Source organism: Eumetopias jubatus, unplaced genomic scaffold, assembly GCF_037043125.1.
Source record: "Eumetopias jubatus isolate StellerSeaLion01/CBP00866 unplaced genomic scaffold, mEumJub1_p1.0 scaffold_5, whole genome shotgun sequence".
Taxonomy (NCBI): domain Eukaryota; kingdom Metazoa; phylum Chordata; class Mammalia; order Carnivora; family Otariidae; genus Eumetopias; species Eumetopias jubatus.
Genome location: NW_028274811.1, coordinates 120,048,812 through 120,068,536, shown reverse-complemented (window position 1 = coordinate 120,068,536; position 19,725 = coordinate 120,048,812). Strand labels below are relative to the sequence as shown.

At 41.7% G+C, this 19,725-nt stretch overlaps 1 protein-coding gene across 1 annotated transcript; it reads right to left on the bottom strand.

Moving 5' to 3' along the window:
• Positions 1 to 7,808: 7,808 nt before the first annotated feature.
• CCL28 (C-C motif chemokine ligand 28) lies at positions 7,809 to 19,413 on the bottom strand. Its single transcript, XM_088023189.1, has 4 exons — positions 19,380 to 19,413; positions 13,602 to 13,643; positions 13,187 to 13,313; positions 7,809 to 8,076 (listed from the first exon to the last, which is right to left on the bottom strand). The coding sequence occupies exons 1-4, from the start codon at positions 19,411 to 19,413 to the stop codon at positions 7,809 to 7,811; spliced, it is 471 nt and encodes a 156-aa protein (XP_087879315.1).
• Between the last annotated feature and the right edge of the window lie 312 nt (positions 19,414 to 19,725).

Genomic DNA, 19,725 nt, shown 5'->3' with positions numbered 1-19,725 from the left:
CATTGTGAATAGTATTTCATTTTATGAATGTAACATTCTAAATCTATCCATCCTACTGTTGATGGGCACATAGGTATTTTCCCATTTTCTGGCTGCTGTGAACATTTTTTTCTTTCCTTTTTTTTTTTTTAAAGATTTTATTTATTTATTTTTGCAAAAGAGACAGAGAGCATGCACGAGTGGGGGAGGGGGGACAAAGGGAGAAGCCGACTCCCCGCCGAGCAGGGACCCCGATGCGGGACTCCATCCCGGGACTCCAGAATCATGACCTGAGCTGAAGGCAGACGCTTAACCAACTGAGCCACCCGGACGCCCTGCGAACATTCTTTTACATGTATTTTGGTGAATATATTCACTAAACTAGATATTACTTAAGTGTAGGATTTGGGGACATAGCATAGGTATATAACTTTAGTAGATACTTCTAGACAGTTTTCCAAAGTGATTTTATTAATTTATACCCCCTTCAGCACACAGAAGATTTCTAGTTGCTCCACATCCTTGTCAATACTTGGTATTTTCATCTTTTTAATTAAACCCCTTCTGGCTCTCTCTCTCTCTGCTGCAGGAAGACACACTGAGAAGGTGGCCATCTGCAAGCCAGGAAAAGAGAGCTCTCACCAGAATCCCAACTATGGCAGCGCCCTGATCTGAGGCTTCTAAGTTTCCTCAACTAGGGCCAGGTGGCACAGCCTAGAAATACAGGAAAATTGGCACTCTGCACAGGTGAACTTTGACCAGTGAGAGATGGAAGCCAGAAGACAAATTCTTCTCCCTGCCTCCTCTGGACTGGTTGGAGGCCAGTCACCTCTTACAGCTCTCTGAGGGTGTCTCCCAAGACAGCAGCAGCCAACTCATGATGCCCTCCCTTAGTATTTGTTTCCCTCCTTGCTTCTCTCACTCCCTTCTCCCCTTACTCCTGCTCTCCTGAGATTGAATTCCCAATAAAATGTTAGCACTTGAAAAAAATAAAAACAAAAACAAAACAAAACAAAACAACACTTATTCTGGTAGGTCCAGGGTAACTCTGAAAGTAGAGAATCAAACAGGGACTCATCTGTTTCCTTCACCCTTTATAATTCCCAAGGCTTCCATGATCCCATTTTCTTCCCAAACCTATATTTTCTTGCAGATTATACAATTTGTCTGCACTATGATCTGGGTTTAGCCAAATCAGTCCATCAGAAACTATTTCTTCTGCCCTTCCTCCTCTACAAAGAATGTTCTTTAACTCACTGATATAGATCGTTATGCCCTGGGAGAAAGATGAAAAAAAATGGAGATAAAGTCCATTTTATGGATAGGCTGATGTCAGAGCTATAGGGAAGAGTTAAAGAACATAAAAATTCTGAGATTAAGAAAAGCTTGAGGGGCACCTGGGTGGCTCAGTCAGTTAAGCATCCAACTCCTGGTTTTGGCTGAAGTAGTGATCTCAGGATCATGGGATTGAGCCCTGCATCGGGGTCTGCACTCAGCTGGGAGTCTGCTTGAGATTCTCTCCCTTTCCCTCTCCTGCTTGCTCACATGTGCTCTCTCTCAAATAAATAAATCCAAGAAAGACAGACAAAGAAAGAAAGAAAGAAAGAAAGAAAGAAAGAAAGAAAGAAAGAAAGAAAGAAAGAAAGAAAGAAAGAAGGAAAGAAAGAAGGAAGGAAGAAAAGAAAGAAAGAAAGAAAGAAAGAAAGAAAGAAAGAAAGAAAGAAAGAAAGAAAGAAAAAGAAAAGAAAGAAAGACAGAAAAAAAGAAAGAAAGAAAGAAAAAAAACCTTGAGAACACTGGAGCCCAGTCCCACTGGGTTTATTTAATGTACTCTCTCAGGCCAGGTCTTGGTGGAATTTAATCCTTAGTACTCTTCTCACTCTTCAGTGGAGGCTGGTTATAGGAGGGCATGACTGTTCTGTGGTGTCTTGTTTTCATTGTAATTGGCTGAATGAGAGGTCACCTGCCTATATAAATTTTATCAGTAAATATTTACTGAGTGCCTACTAAGTGCTAAATCCTGGATAAAGGAAGGAGATATTTACTCGCTCAGTGGTTTATGCAGAGGTAGAGTGGCAACAAGATGGAAAAGCTACAATATACCAATTAATTGAATTATCTGCCAATGATTTGTGAGAAAGAGTATAATCACAGCATTTAGGTTAGGTTGTGGTGAACTTGGAGTTCTCTTAAGTTTACCAGAGGGAAAATGTGATTTTAAAAATGCTATAATCGGGGCACCTGGTTGTCTTAGTCTGTAGAGCACACAACTCTTGATCTCAGGATTGTAAGTTTGAGCCCCATGTTGGGTGTAGAGATTACTTAAAATAAAATCTTTAAAAAAAAAGTGCTATGGTTGTCAAGAGAGCATCAAGTTGATTATATAAAGTGTGAAACATATGCCATAGTACTATTTGTTGTGTGATATATAAAAATCCAGATCTCACAAGGAGGTGTACTAATACCAGTCTTAGGTCATCTTTACCCACCTTCCCACATGTGCTAGTCAAGCTTCCTGATATGATGAGTGGAAGCATTCTAAATTGTCTTCTAGCCAACCCAATTTGGACTGGAATATTTAGTGGATGTTTGATGGTGCTACATAGAGTCCATGTTTCTACAAAATGGAAGATCCTTTTCAACTTAAATTGGATTGAAAGCTACAGTAGTCTTCCCATCAAAAGGGGTAAATAAAAAACTTACCCACTGCCTCAGGGTGACCAGAACACAGAGGCAGGCTTTTATCTCAGAAAGAGAAAGCGGGGGGCTATGCTGATAGAAAGGCCATTGCCAAATTTGGGGTATTTAGAGACAGATGCAGTGCAGACATTTTACATTATTGAAGGGCATAGCTCTCTCCAGCAAAAGAAATGATAAGAGTCCTATTATTTTAAAAACTTAGAATTTTGAACAGCTTCTAATACACAAATGCAGAATTCTCTGCAATTAGGAGGAGGAACCCTGATATCTCCAGTGAATGACTGACAAAAACAAGATGAGCAGATATAAATAATCTGGAAGCCTGGCCATACCTGGGAAAGAAGTAAAATATCCATACCAGATGAATAATATAGAAAGTAGTTATAGTTCATCAGACTCCGGTTGCCTGAATATGAATTATATACACAGTTCATTATTAGAGAAGGGTATTACACTCTAACACCCTACTTGGTCCAGCACAGAACAAAACTTACATAGCGTGGTTCAAATGCTGTTTATTGATTGTGTTAATTTTCTAATGCTGCATAACAAAGTACCACATACTACCTACCTAAAATAACACCTACTTATTAGCTTACAGTCTATAAGTCAGAAGTCCAGACATGGCATAACTAGGTTCTCTGCTTAGGGTCTCACAATGCTGAAATCAAGATATTAGCTGGGCTGCATGCCCTCTGGAGTCTCCATGAAACAATCTGCTTCAAGCTCATTTTTGTTCCTGGCTAAATTCAGTTCCTTGTGGCTGTAGGACTGAAGTCCTTGCTTTCTTGGTAACTATCAGTTGGAGGCTGCTCTCACCTGACTTGTATTGGGGAGCAAGAATTCCTGTCCCCTCAAAGGTCCTTCTATTTGGGCTAAGAATCACATCAACATGAGACAGATTAGCAGGAGAAGATCAAATTCAATAAGTGTACATAAGGGGAATCCACATAGACATGGAAATTCCAAAGACAGTCAGGCAAAATGAGGTATATATGTCATTCTGAACTAAGGAGAAGGGGTTAAGTGTCTGGGATTTCAGAAGAAAGGTATACATTTCACAGGGTAATAAGAAGAGCGAGGTTTGGGAATTAAGATATTTGCCCTACCATACAGATGGATCACACAGATAAAATTTATCTCTGTTAATAACATTTATTCTGGGAGAGACCCCCAATTTAGATTCTTCTATATAGTTAAGGGAGGGGCAAAAATTTCTCTTGGGCACGTAGGGTCTCAAGTGCCTTCAGGTCAAAATAATCCACATGTCAAAGTGGCACTTTGGGGGTGGGGCTGGGAGGAGCTGTCCTGAACCCCTTCACTTGCCCCCTCCATCTTCAAAGTTAGCAGTGGCATGTTGAATCCTCATGTTTTGAATTTCTCTTGACTACCCTGTCTCTGACTTCTAGACCCAGACTTAGAGAACTCCTGTGATTAAGTCACACCATGCCGATAATCTCCCTATCTTAAGGTCAACAGATTTGTGACCTTAATTACATCTGAAAATTACCTTCACTGCAACACCTAGATTAGTGTTTGGGAGAAGGCATGTGTATACCAGGGCAGGACATTGGTGTGGTGCATGTGTGGAGGGGGTCAACTTTAGAATTTTTCCAACTACGTTGGTTTTCAATTTTTGAATCTACCTTAGATTCTAGACCAGCAATTTTCAACTGGGGTAGGTAGTGATTTTGCTCTCCTCTCATAGGGGACATTTGGTAACATCTGGAGAACGGCTAATCCACCTATAATGGATAAGAGAGTCCCCAAAATAAATATCCAGCCCAAGATGTCAGTAGCGTCAGGGTTGAAAAGCCCCACCTTAAAGAAAGTGTGAAGGAACATTCTCCTCCTCCCTCTCCCACTCCCCCTCCCCTACTCCTTTACAGAATTATCGTCATCACCCTCAGCCACGTAAATGTAAAAGTACTGCAGATGTGACACAGATGGAAGATAAAAAAAGACAGAAGGAAAACGATCTGGAGTATTATCTACATCTTACATACAGAGGAAACTTAAATTCTAGAATCCATAGGTTAATGGATGGTATACGGTGGGTATATTATTCAAAGTTACAAAGATAAAGAAAAAGAATAGTAATAAAACTCAAGATGGGGGGGGAGAAGGTAAGGGAAGTTGGGAGTAGTAAGGAAACAGTAGACATTGCCTAAAATTGAGAAACAAATAAAAAATACTTTCAGCATTTCATTTAAAATGATGGAAGTAACCACTGATGGGTTACCCCCAAATATGGCATGTTGACATATTGAATATTTTAAGCGGAAGGACTTCAAGAAAACGGGACAAGCAAGAAGGTCACTCTGACCTTCTCCCCATCTTTCTCCTTGAAACAGGTCATAAAACCCTCAGATACAAGATGAAATTTATTAAATAAATGTATATGTTTTTCTTCTGTTAATGCCTTTGTCAGCTTAATTTTCAGACCCATTTAGGGACTCTAAGAGGATCAAGGAAAACTTTTCTTCCCTTGTAACACCAGAACTAAAACTTTTAAAGAGATTTAAAAAGCTTGTATCCAAGAAGTCGGTCTGGGAATAGGGAGGATACAGTGAGGGAAGGTTTTTAAATGATAAATTCTGCTGTACTTCTGATTTTTTTTTTACTACTCACTTGTTACTTTATAAAAATATAACCTTAAAAAAACAGAGGGGGTTAACCCAGATGATCTATTTGTAGAGGAAAAGTAACAGTATTGATGACACAATAATGTTTTAGTAAGTGTGATAGCCTATAAAAATAGAATTTCTTTAAGAAGCTGCTTGCCCAGGCACAAGGTCCTCATACAAAGTTTCACTTACATTGCAGTAAAATCTCATTTTAAAAATATAGCATAGAAACCTACTGTCATTATGGCTGCCCCCAAATTGTGTAGAATTATGGATCTGCCCTGGAAAAGGAGACAAAATTTAAAATAATTCAAGTTCCAGAGAGCCCCCCTGAGTCCTTTCCACCTTGTAAGGACCCAGGGAGAAGTCAGCAGTCTGCAACCCCACAAGAGGCCTTTCCACCAGACACCCAATCTGCCGATGCCTCAGAAACATGAGAAAAAAATGCTTGTTGTTTACTAGCTCCCCAGCCTCTGGCATGTTCTTCTAGCAGCCTGAACAGGGTAAGACATTTAGGAACCATTTTCCTTAGGTTCGCCTGAATTATCGTATTAAAAAGCATGATGGGTTTAAGTGGAAGAATGACCTATTTTTTGACAAAATCTGTCTTTCCATCAAAAAGAAAACGTGGTGAGGGAGATTTTGCAAAACAAAGGTTACACTGCCTAGGAGTGTGAAATTGCGCAAAGTCAGGTTGGGGCCTGTTTTACTCTGCAAAGGTGCTTGTTGTCACTCTCAGCACCCTCGATGCCAGTAGCTGCAGGTTTCAGTACTAGACTTCCCGGTAGAACCATCCGCCTGCTCCCCCTAGCCCTTTGTGAAGCACCAGCTGCACAGATTTTGATCTGAATTCCTCTCCCTCTGCCCTACCTCCACCTGCACACCTTTTAGGGCCCACTGCTGGGGCTGCTGGACTGGGGAGGGTCTGGGGATCTGGATACAAAGCTTGTCTCTGCCACTTCCGGTGGGAGCATGGGCAAGTCATTTTACCTCTATGAGCTTCAGATTTCCTCATCCATAAAGTAGAAATATCAGTACAGAGCTCGCAGGATTGTTGGTGTGAATAAACAAATCACATGCTAATTAGTGTCGATGAGGGGAATTGGACAAAGGCCATTTGATGACATTTTAACCTACATGGGGCTCAGCACTTCCATGCGACCCATGACCACCTCCAAGTCAGCCTGGCAACACCGCTGCTTGGAACTGGTCATCAGGGAGGCACAGGACACCTGACACCTGGCAAGATAGACGCCGTGTTCCTGCCATCTGACAGCCGTTTGTGAAAACTACATCTTACTCTGCATCTGGAAGCTTCTGTGGACACACAAGGAGGCCCAAAGACAAGCCATGCAACAGGATCCACCAACAAGGTGTGGGAAAGATGGACCAGGAGTTAAGAGATGTAGGCTCCTTGTTAGGAGAGTGTAAGATAATCCCACATGGCACCCAACTCTGGATCCTTCCCTAGTGCACTAAGAACTCACTGTGGGAGCCAGATGGCTCTCTGAGCAAAGCAGACTTTTTTTTTTTTAGCATCAGAGTTTATCAATCCAACAACAGTAGTTACTCAAACCTAGATGTGATATTAAAATGATATACAGCTAAAACTTTTCTATGTAGAAAATGAACTCCAATGTTTACAAACTCTAGATAATGCAATAAGAAATACACAAATTCACATAGAAAGCATTCTTATTGAAACTGTTAAACCTGAACGTGGTCATGAGGAAACAGGCAAACCCAGATGTGGAACAGATTCTGCCCTAGACTCTCTTTTAAAAAGTTTGAGCCATGGAAAGAAAGCAAAAAGAAAAAAAGCAGGGGGGGACTTTCTTAGAGTAAAAGTTTTTAAAGAAATATAAGAATTAATTGCAATATGTGAACCTTGATTGATTAAAAAACTATACAAAAATTATACTCTGGAAATAGTTGGGGGAAAGTTAAATTAAAATTAAATTTAATTTAAAAATTAAATATATATATATATTCCTAATATATATACCTAATATATTAGGTAAATATATTTAGGTATAAAGCTGATAGTGTGATTATATACAAAAGGTCTTTATTCTTGGGGATGTCAAGTTGTAACACTAAAAAAAGTTAGAAGTACCATGACATTTGCAACTTATTGTCAAACGGTTTAGCAAAAAAAATATGTATTTATATGTAAAATGTTTTATACACACATGCACGCAAAGAGAGAAAAGAGAGAGAAAACAAATGTGGCAAAATATTAACAATTATTAATCTACGTGAAAGGTATACGAGTGTTCATTGTGCCAATCTTTCAACTTCTCTGTAGGTTTGCAAACCTTCATAAAAAAAGTTGGGAGAAATTAGATCTGTATGCTGCTCTTAAAATAGGATATGAAGAGAAGAACTATCTTTTCATTTCATTTTCAGATGAGTATATTATTGGCTACATTTGTATCCTGTATAATTTTTCCTTTAAGACATATAGTTTGTTTTGCCCTGTTGACTCCCAATAAGGAACATTCACGAGATAAATTTATAAGCAACCATGGCCAAGTCCAGTTGAGGAACTGTCTGTGTAGGTTCGTTTGCAAACACTTTATAAGAACTTTTATGGCTGTGGATTTCTGGTTTCCCCTGATGTGCCCCTTTACTTTTCCTCTGACCGGCATGTTTCTTCTTGTGGCAGGAGTTGCCCTTAGCGTTTTTCTTGGCTGCTTGTTCTTTCATCCACTGCTTAATAACATGACTGTGCGGGCTGACACAGATTCTTCTGCGCCTGACGTGAAGGCTGCCAAGGAGGGAAGATAAACAAAGTCACTGATGGAAAGTCGAAGTAAAAACTTAGTGACTCAGGGGCCGTTCCCACTTTGAGACACGAGACTGGATCCTAAAGCCGCGGATCCCGAGGCTGAATCCTCACTACCCTGTGGCCCATGGCTCCTCAGTGGCAGCGTTAAAAGGAGGAAGAAGAGGGGCGCCTGGGTGGCTCAGTCGGTTTAGCATCTGCCTTCGGCTCAGGTCATGGTCCCAGGGTCCTGGGATCGAGTCCCGCATCGGGCTCCTTGCTTCTCCCTCTCGCTCTGCCTACTTGTGCTCTCTCTTTTTCTGTCAAATAAATAAATAAAATGAAAAAAAAAAAAAGGAGGAGGAGGGCAGCAATGAGGGGAACGAGAGAAACCAAGGGAAAACAATGGTCTTCCTGACCCAGAGCTTCACCCAACAAAACCAACTCACACCTCACGGCCCACCTCAAACATCTCCGTGCAGTTTTTCTAGATTCTCTTGGCTAAATGCCCTGCTTTCCCTTTGGGTCTCTCAGTATTACCTCTCTTCTAGGACTTAGCTTATGCTGTTTTTGTATGACTTTTTGTTTCAAACCTTACCCTTGTCCTGGGGTGTGATGTTCTCCTCTCTTTGAAGGAGGAATAGTCTGGAATTGTCTTGAAAAAAGGCCTTGTTCACAGTAGGAATTCAGTAGTTATAGATACAAAGTGAAAATTGTTCAAAATAAAAACAGTCTGGTTTTGTTTTTAATGAAAGAATCAACTAAAATGTTCTCAGTGTTTGATAAGATTTTAATATACTATAGATTCATACCCCTTCTCAAGTGTTTTCATGTTTTAAATTTTCACCTTGGGGTGAAGGAACCATAAAGCAGCATTCACAATTTCTAGTAACTGGAAGAATTTCTTGTTACACAAGATATTGTGACTTTTAATTTGCCCCCAGGTGCCATCCAGCTTTTATTAAATGTCACAGATCCTGCTGGCCCTACATAGACAATATTCTGTGTCTGAATAAAATAAGCCCTTGCCCCTGTTACTGGGGGGGGGGACCCCGAAGGATAGAGGGTAGGTTGTCACTTCTCCAGATGACCCAAGAGGAATCATCTGCTAATATGGGGACTCTTGAAATGAGGGGAAAAGCTGGGAAAGGTCTCAATGAGCTTAAGCAAAATAAAGCCAGCATATGGGAATATTAATTTGAAAGAAGTGAGGCTTCTTGATAGGAGGACAATACATTCACTAAGTGTCTTCCACTGAGAGGTCCTCCAAAGGAAATCTCCCTCTCCTGCGGCCAGTTGCTTTGCCTTCGTCTGCTAGAGGAGAGATCCCGGAGGTAGTGCTCAGTGGGGGAAGAAAAAAAAAGAGTTGAAGCTCCTATCCTTCCCAAAGGACTAAAACGCTTTCCTTTCCCTGTGGTGCCAGCACGAATCTGAGCAGACATCCAGCGGAGAAAGACTCCACTGACATCCAGTTAAGCCCACAGGGTTCACAGGAGGGAACTAGCGCTCGACTCCCTCAGTCGGTGAGGAATGAGGGGCACTGGCACTGGAGCTGAAGGTGAGCCCTGGATGGGGGCGGTGCGGACAGAGGGCCAGGGGTGTGGAGAGCCATGGGAAGATGGGAAACAGCTACCGTGCAGGACCCTTTGCAAAGGCCTGCCCCGTGGGGCCTCAAGCTCTCAAGGTAACACAAGGGGGGAAGAGCAGCTACCAGAACACAGCTCCCAAATCCAAGACGCTAGGATGTTTTCAAATCTTAAAGTTTAAAGCCTGCTTAAACCTGCACTTGTACCTCCGGTGTACTCATCATCAGGATAAAAAGAGATGAGGTAATGTTGGACGAGGAGGGGGCCTAGCCCACACTCCCTCCTCTACCCCCGACTCCACAGTATTCTGCTGGGCGCTGACCCAGCCTGTTGTGTATTTCTTGGTGGAGAGTTTGGGCTCTGAGAAAACCATAAGGCTGATCCCCTGATGCTTTTGCCCAAAAGAGAGTAGCTAGAGATGGTCCCAGGGACCTAGAGGGGTGGCCCTACCACAGAGATCAAACCTGTAATTGTCCCCTGAACCTGATTGCTTTACCCCTTCCCCTAAGCAGAGCAGCCCCTCAACAATCACTTTTCAAAAAATGCTCAGATAACTTTATTTAATAACTCCAAGTTTTCTTCCCAACAGATATCTGTGTGCTTCAAAAACCTCAGCCCTCTGCCCAAGATAAACAAATCTGCACTGTGTTTATGTTAAGAAATAACCAGAAGCTCTTTAATGAAGTCGCTGTAAAAGGGTTTAAACAAGCAAACTCCCCTCTCAGAGAACAAAAATTTCAATGATCATCTATAGGGTGTAAACAAAGGACCTATTCTAGGCAGAAAAGGAAAAGGAAAGAAATCTAGTGAGTTCACTATAAGCTCATTTATATCTGTTAGTTGTGATTAATAATACGTGCTTTTGGGGAGTTATATTTCCAACACTTGCAAAGTTTTCTGTATCTAAAAATCTGTACTTGAATAAATTATTTTTAGATCTAAGTGATTGACTTCATGGTTTCCCTTTAATTAAAATTAAGTGCTTTTTAAAATGAAAAGTCATGTTTTTTTTTTATATTTTCCCTTATCAAAATGAGAACTTATTTCTTTTCCTATACCTTTTTTTCTGAAAATCCTGTTACCAATGGCATCCCCCGCTAATTCCCAGGATCTGTTCTTACTCTTACATACAGAGAGAAACTTCCTCTCCTTCTTTCCCCATGCCTTCCTGGGAGTCCCATGGGATCCCTTACAAGTTCGAAGGCTTCTATGGTCTGAGGTGACGTGTGCCGGAAGTGACAGTTGAGCATTTGGTGTTTCTGAGAGTAGCCAGGAAGATAGGTAGGTAGACGTGACACAAACATCGAGATGTTTCCAATTCTCCAGAGTACTATCTATCCATGAACTGCCTACGGATTTTTACTCTCCAACTATTACCAACACTAATTTATTAAGATCAAATAAAAGACTGTTAGAATCTCGGCCATGTGCTAAGAGAGTTTCTCAAAGAAATTGGGAACTTGAAGCAATCCTCAGAAAGTACCTCATTAGTAAGTGCTCCCAGGATTGCTATAGGAACCACTGGTTCCCAGTGTAAACCACCTAAGCCAATGGATCCAGTGTGGTAATAGGAACTGAGGAGAAGCAGAGAGTCCTCAATCCTTACCCTCCTACCATATAGACACTCATGCTCATTAAAAGTTTGAGTCAGAATTATCTTTCTCTGCACATCTAACCCCAAGTGTGATTTTTTTTTTTTTAAGAAAGAGAGCGTGAGTGGGGATTGGGGGAGCAGAGAGAGAATCTCTAAGCTCCATGTCGATGTGGGGCTTGATCTCATGACCCTGAAATCATAACCTGAGCCAAAATCCAGAGTTAGACATTTAACTAACTGAGCCACCCATGTGCTCCCCTCCCAATTGTGATTTTTAAACTGTATCATATCTACGATCTTTTTGTGGATCTTATAAAATCTGTGAACCTTCTCCCCAGAAAACAATGCTCATACCTTCAGACCCACTAATTTCAGGGAGTTCACAGCCCCCTGACCTGAAGGAAATCTATCAGTGGACATCTTACAAACTCTTCCTCTGAACTTCTAAGAATCTTGTCTTGGAGCAGTGTTTCTCAAAGTTGGGTAATAGATGGATCCCTCTGAAAGGGGGAAAAATCGATCTTAAATCTCAGAGAATGGTCTGCAGGACTCAGCTGAATAGAATCACGGGAGATTCTAGGAGGGCAGAGTCCATTTGGTTGCTGCAGCATTCCCAGCACAAGCTGAGGATAGAATGGTGCTTGGTACAGAAACGTTAATCAATAACTACTTGTTGAATTCATTGAATAAATAAAGAGGCTTCTCAGTGACTCAGGAACTCAGGCATAAGCAATAAGCTTATTTGTAGCCCCAAGAAGGGGATGAAATGGTTCACTAGCATCCCCTGTAGCCATAAGTGGTGTTAAAACCAGCATACCGGAGAGATGCCTAATACACTGTCCTTATGATTTGAAGGTGCCAGATAAAATGAAGTTTGGGTAGAGCATTTTATGATGGGTCCCACCATCACTTTTGAGAGATCTTTGAAGTATATGGTGTTCTGAACAACAAGACCTGGTTCATAGCCCATCTCTGCAATTCTCTAGCTGTATGTCACCAGGTTAACTATATACTCCTCAGGCATAGCTTTATCTTGTGTGACATGGAGATAATTTATGCTTTTCTCACAGTATTGTTGTCAGAATCCAGATTTGCTACATTCCAATGCATTTCAGATTTTAAAGTTTCTATGGGGATATGAAGAACACAGAAATCTAAAGTTTTTATTTTTTTAAGATTTTATTTATTTATCTGAGAGAAAGCATAAGCTGGGGAAGGGGCAGAGGGAGAAGCAGACTCCCCATTGAGCAGGGAGCCTGACGCGGGGCTCGATCCCAGGACCCCGGGATCATGACCTGAGCTGAAGGCAGACGCTCAACGACTGAGCCACCCAGCCATTCCAGAAATCTAAAGTGTTTAATAACTGAGCCAGAGGTAAGCTTGAAAAGGGTTCACCATGAGCCAACAGCCCAGAATCAAGAGGAAATATGGGCATTTGTGCTTGATTGTATGTGACAGGTACAGACATCTCTCTATTTCTCTTTGAACCTTGTATACACTCTTGATGCATTCAGAGTAAAAAATGACAGCAACCCATAAACTTGCCTAGAAAAAGCTACAGGTAAAGCCAGAAAATAGAACAGAGACACCTTCTGTTTTCATTTTTGTTTTGTTTTCTCACTCAGAAGGTCCCTAGTGTTGCTTGGAAAACTCATACACACTGTCCAGTGGCTGAAGGTGTTTATCCTGAATCCCACACCGCAGTGGGGGCAGCAGAGGCCAGCGTGGGGCTCTGGACATGCCCGTCCTGAGACTGTGTGCTCACCCCGGGGAGCCTGGGGTCGGAACGAAGGTGGAATATTTACTCTCCCCTCCCTTGTTTGAATGATTCTTTGTATGCTGCATAGCAGGCAAAGCCTGCCCAACCTACTGCGCACGGGCTGAGAAAGGATCCCCGGACAGGTTTAGACCCTCCCTGCGGAAGAGTGCTCACATGACAGCAGCCAAGTCACAGTCCCCGTCAGCTCTCTGGATGCGGCACAGATTCACTCTCTCCAGAAGCCTTCGGGAGACGTGATGAGAAACCTCAGTACAACAGCTGGAGGCAATGGGAAGTATGGCTGAAAGAAGAAAGAAAGAAAATGTTACGTCTTACAGGATGCCTGGGTGGCTCGGTTAAGCGACTGCCTTTGGCTCAGGTCATGATCCCGGAGTCCCGGAATCGAGTCCCACGTCGGGCTCCCTGCTCAGCAGGGAGTCTGCTTCTCCCTCTGACCCTACCCCCTCTTGGGCTCTCTCTCACTCTCTCTCTCTCTCTCAAATAAGTAAATAAAATCTTAAAAAAAAACCCCAATAATCCAATTAAAAAATGAGCAGAAGACATGAACAGACATTTCTCCAAAGAAGACACACAGATGGCCAATAGACACATGAAGAGATGCTCAACAGCACTGATCATCAGGGAAATGCAAATCAAAACCACAATGAGATATCACCTCACACCTATCAGAATGGCTAAAATCAACACCACAAGAAACAACAAGTGTCGCTGAGGATGTGGAGAAAAAGGAATCCTCGTGCACTGTTGGTGGGGATGCAAACTGGTGCAAGCCACCCTGGAAAACAGTATGGAGGTTCCTCAAAAAGTAAAAAATAGAACTACCTTATAATCCAGTAATCACACTACTGGGTATTTACCCCAAAAATACAAAAACACTAATTCAAAGGGATATATGTAACACTGTGTTTATAGCAGCATTATTTACAATATCCAAATTATGGAAGCAGCCCAAGTATCCATCAATAGATGAATGGATAAAGAAGATGGAGAGAGACAGAGAAAGAGTGTGTGTGTGTGTGTTGGAACATTATTCAGCCATCAAAAAGAATGAAATATTGCCATTTGCAACAACATTGGATAGAGCCAGGGAGTATAACGTTAAGTGAAATAAGTCGGTCAGAGAAAGAGAAATACCACGTGATTTTACTCATATGTGGAATTTAAGAAACAAAACAAATAAGCAAAGGTAAAAAAAAGGAAGGAAGGAAGGAAGAAAGAGAGAGGCAAGCCAAGAAACTGACTCTTGACTATAGAGAACAAACTGATGGTTACCAGAGGGGAGGTGGGTGGGGGGCCGGGTAAAATAGGTGATGGGGATGAAGGAGGGCACTTGCGATGAGCACCGGGTGATGCATGGAAGTGTTGAATCACTATATTGTACACCTGAAACTAATATAACATTGTCTGTTAACTGTACTGGCATTTAAAAACAAAACAACAAACAAATAATGGCCTGGCTCTCTTTTTATTTTATTTTATTTAAATTCATTTAAATACCATATAGTGTATTATTAGTTTCAGAGGTAGAGTTCAGTGATTCATCAGTTGCATATAACACCCAGTGCTCATGACATCATGTCTGGCTCTCTTCTTAGATTCCAGAGAAACAGAATGCCAATCCACCCAAGCAAGGGTCAGAAACTTACTAAGGGCTTTGTGAATGCAGACCTGGGACAGGACACGTCTCTCCCTTCCAGAACTTACACTGTATTTGGGGAAGATGAAACATTAAGTACAGGCAAAGACACAAAACCAGTGAAGAGATGAAAGAAGTGAGATGGACAGAGTGTCCCACAGAGTTTAGAAGAGAAGGACCACATGGGCCCCTGGAGCAGGTTTGCGTTTCCTACCAGGGAAGGACTTGGATGAATCTTTAAAGATTTGGACGGGTGGAGAAAAAGGAACACAACTTGTCAATACTAAAGGAAGTGCATGGTCAAGAATCCTGAGACAGAAAAGACCAAGATGTATTGAGGGTCTGGAGAGAAATCAACCACTTCATCTGAACTGGGTAGTTAGGAAGGTGAGCGATGGGAGATTTGGTTCAAAAGATAGACTGAGATCACACTATTGAGGCCCTGAATATGAGTCTAAGGAGGGTTAGTTTTTATGAAATGGGGACCATTAGAGATTTGGGAAAGGAGAAGGATTTTAGGAAAATCCATCTTGCAATGATAAGCAAGATGCATTAAGGTGGAGAGTGACCTTCTGACCACAGAAGGAGGTCAAGGTAGGAGGAGCTTATGTTCTCCTGATGTAAGGAGGGCAACACAAACATGGAAGGAAATCCAATCCCCTGCTAAAATGTGTATCTGCAGATCCCTACGGGCCTTATGCACACAGTATTCTACGCTTCCCATTCCACCAAGTGGGTAGTAAATTTTAAAAGTATTTTTCGGAAATTACAGCCAATAGTGGGTGAAGATGTCAGCCTCATAACAGAAGGTAGCCACTGAATTAGGTGCTAAAAGAAATGTTTAGATCCCTCTACAGTGTCCGCTCTAAGCAACAGAGGTATCTGCCATTAGGATACGGGAAGATCTCTATATCCATGCCTTGTCCACATGGAAACATCAGGTCACTCACAACAATGGAGTAGAGAAGGAAGCTGATTATGAAATTAAGAATGTTTATGTGAGGGGCGCCTGGGTGGCTCCATTGTTAAGCGTCTGCCTTTGGCTCAGGTCATGGTCCCAGGGTCCTGGGATCGAGCCCCGCATCAGGCTCTCTGCTCAGAGGAAAGCCTGCTTCTCCCTCTCCCACTCCCCCTGCTTGTGTTCCCTCTCTCGCTGTGTCTCTCTCTGTCAAATAAATAAAATCTTAAAAAGAAAAAAGAATGTTTATGTGACCCCAAAAAATGTTTATGTGTCCCACTCTTTGAGCATCAAAACTTTCCATTATTACTCATTTATTCACTTATTCATTCAATTATTCAACAACATTTATTGAGCAGTTAAAATGTTCCAGGCACAATACCAGTAAGTAGGAGGTACAAGAATAAATAAAATAGTATGTCCCTGTCCTCAAGAGGCTATAGTAGAGGAGGCACATTTGGAACTAAATGCTTAGGATTCAATCCTTTTGGCCTACTACAATTGTACTTCTGGAATTCTGTCCTTCCAAAAGGCTCCCACAAGACTTAAAGACAGGTGCACAGCTGTTCACTATAGCAAAACATTAGAGCCCATCTAAATGTCTACCAAGAGTTAAATAACTAAATAGTATATCCAAATGGAGTAAAGGATGAGGGATATATACACTAAGATAAACGAATGCCCATAATTTATTGTTAAGTGAGAAAAGCAAGTTTCAGTCCAAGAACTGTAAATGATCCCATTTTTATAAAAAGAATGTGACACATACACAAAGGAAAAATTATGGAAATATATATGCCCAAATTTATAAGCAAAAACTACTTCTAGAGAGGGGGCCAGTTTTCAACAAGCATGCAATATTTCTATTTTTTTAAGCCTCCACTGCTATGGAAATCTGAACCAAGTCCTACTATAGAAACAGAAAATTAGAAAAATTAACTGTAAGTAGGGAAGACAAGGTTGGCATCCCACATGCCCCCACTTTTAAGCCACTAATTTGAATTAATATAGTTGAAATATATCCACATAAGTGTTAGAGTATTAATGGTCCTGCTCAGCCTCACTTGTTTTAATTTAGCTGTCAAGCAAGTCTGCAGCAGCCCAAATGAGGAAAATGTTTACCTTTCCCAGGGCAAGCTATGTCATGCCACGAGGATCTACCTCCTTCCTCTCAATCTAGACCAAGTAAGGGGCTTTTCATTTTGTTATACATATAATATATGCATTGTTATGCAATGTTATGCATATGTGCAGAGAGGAATACCCAAGCCCCGAACAACCAGATTCACCAGAATAGGAAAAGCAAACCTTTACTAAGTGTCCACTCTGTGCCAGGTCCTGAACTCTGCATTAGAAATGTTGAAATAAACAAGGCATAGTTTCTGTCCTTGTGATATTTAATAGTCCAGTGGGAGGCAGGGAGGTCAACAAATAGTCACAACACAGCAAAACAAATGTTAACAGACTGATGGTCAAAGTCACAACAAGGTTACAAGCGAAAGAAGCCAGATTCAAAAGGCCGCATAGTATACAATTCCATTTACAGGAAATTTCCAGGATAGGCAAATCCACAGAGACAAGAGAGCAGATTAGTTGTAGCCAGGGGTTGGGGGCAGCGGGAATGGGGAGTGACTGCTAGCAGGTGCATGGTCTCTTCTGGGGTTAATGAAACATGTTGGAACTGGATAGCAGTGATGGTTGTACAAATCTGTGAATATACTAAAAACCCCGGAATCGTACACTTTAAAATGGTGAATTTTATGGTATGTGAATTATATTTCCATTTTTGAAGTGCTGTAGGAGAACAGAACATTGGTTGTCCTTACACTTATTAATGAATTTATTTCTTAAAACTAATTGCTTATTTAGCTACGCTGTGCTTCCTATTCTCCAAGTCAAGTTTGATATCCCAAAGTTTTGGGTTTATTCATGTAGCCATCCATTCATTCATCATCTTACTATGTAAGAATTACAGGTGAATTCTTATAGAGTGATCTCTCTCTCTCTATATATATATAAGTATATATATATATATATACTTATACGTTCTTATATAGTGAATCACTATGCTAGCCCCTGGGAGTAGAAAGATGACGAGTTACCAGCTTCAGAGAGCTAATACTCAGAACCCTGCTATTAGTTTTGACCCAAGTAGCTATAAAATATGAAATGGACTTTCAGAAGCATTGTAGGAATTAAGAATCATAGGCAAACCTGTGTGATTAGGAATTTGAGTTATCTGAGTGGTGACATCAATTCAGGAATAGTTTTAAGCCAGAAAAGCACCCAGGACCTATATGCACTTAGTAAACTGGATTACATTTCTCCTATGTTAAGGTAGGACGGACACACCTGGAGATCCTTTAACCTAAACTGGATTAACTATCGAAAGGCAAGAGGCAGGCCAGATTTATTACATGTTGGCAGAAGTGACTGGTGCCCTCCTGAGGCAGTTGGAAATATAAAAAACCAAGAGAGATGGAATCCTTTGAAGGGTGCTCAAAAAGTGAGGCTACCAAAACTGTTAATCAGGGCAGTTCAGACTGGGGCAATGTTAACATTCTTCTGGGGAACAGCGCCTCCTACAGGTTTTTTTCATTCAGCCTCCTGTCAGAATATTTCCATTTCAGAGTGGTCAGCAACTCCCTCTATTTCAATGATGATCCAGAATTTCCAGATAGGAAAGATTTAGAGATGACAATAAGGTTGAAAAAAGGGATCAGGTGACGTTTCTTCCGCATTTACATAGTTTTAATTCAACTGATACAATTACTTGGTTGGGAAAGCAAGCTAATATGAGATTAGAAAGCTAAGCCTTCCCAATAACACCACCCTGGTCTACCACTGCATAAAGCAAGAAATCCCACGGGAAAGAACCTGCTTTTGTTCCCAAGCTGCAGTTCACACAGACACAGACTGTCTGATGGAGTAGGGGTTCTCTGAGGGAAATCTGGGAAGAAAATTATTGCAAATAAAAAAGAAGTCTTGCAGAGTGGGCTTAATAAAACTGCAGGGCCCAGAGGTGTGAACAAGCAATGATCTTGGGTTTATTGTGAGGCTTTTTCTGCTCCACACCCACCCCCTTTCCTAATTGCCCCAGACACGCGTCTTTGCTTTGGAAAGGACACTCCAGAGTGTGTCGGCCTAACAGCTCCATCTGGGAATCTCTTTGGAGAGGTGATTTATGAGAACAGTAGATGCACTTCCCTGCTGTCCTAAGGTCATTCCTCTGGGGAAAAGGGACCCACCGGTGGGTAGGCAGTGGGTCAACAGCAGCTGCCCAGCAGAGGCACAAAAACCTGCAGGTGGGGGCACTGATTATGTGAGAGGTCAGCCTCTCGAACCTATTGTTACAGGATTTCCTTCTCCTTCATTGCCCACGGTTCTTGGTCACGCCGCTTCAAAGAATGAAGAGGTAGACCAGACAAAGAGCTGTGGGCAGCAAAGCAGTTTATTGAGCGATAGTAAAGTTTCTCGAACGAGAGTACAAAGCTCCTCAAGAGGGAAGAGACCCGAGAGGGTTGCCACCGGAGTTTCTAAGTCTAGGGGTTCTTATGGGCTTGTTGGCGGGCTGTTTTCATCTGATTAACCCTCAAGGCACCTGCCATCCAATCAGGTTTTTGTCATCTATCACATGGGAAAGGGTGGAAGGCTCCTTCCAGATGTGTGTAAATGTAAAATTTACACATGTGTGTGATGTAAAATCCTTTACAGGGTTGTTTCCTCTTAGGGCGTGGGCCCCTTGTCCCTACCTGCCTGGCTGCCTGCCTTCCAGCTATCCTTCATCACTATCAGACCACCTTTCCCAGACTCCTAGAGGGAAAGACCCTTTTCTATGACCCGCAATTTGAGAATTATCAAGAATTTTGTATTGCAGATCCTGGAAAAAACCCTGTAATGACTGACTAGGGAAGAAGGCCAGGACTCAGAACATCATAATTTCTATTCACCAATTCACCAGTCAGTGAAGCTTGGACCATACAGTTTCCGTGGGTAGCATCTGATGTGTATATTCAGTGAATTGAAGTCGATGTTTGAATCATCCTCTTTTTTTTTTTTTTTTAGAGAGAGAGAGAGAGAGAGCATGAGCCGGGTGGG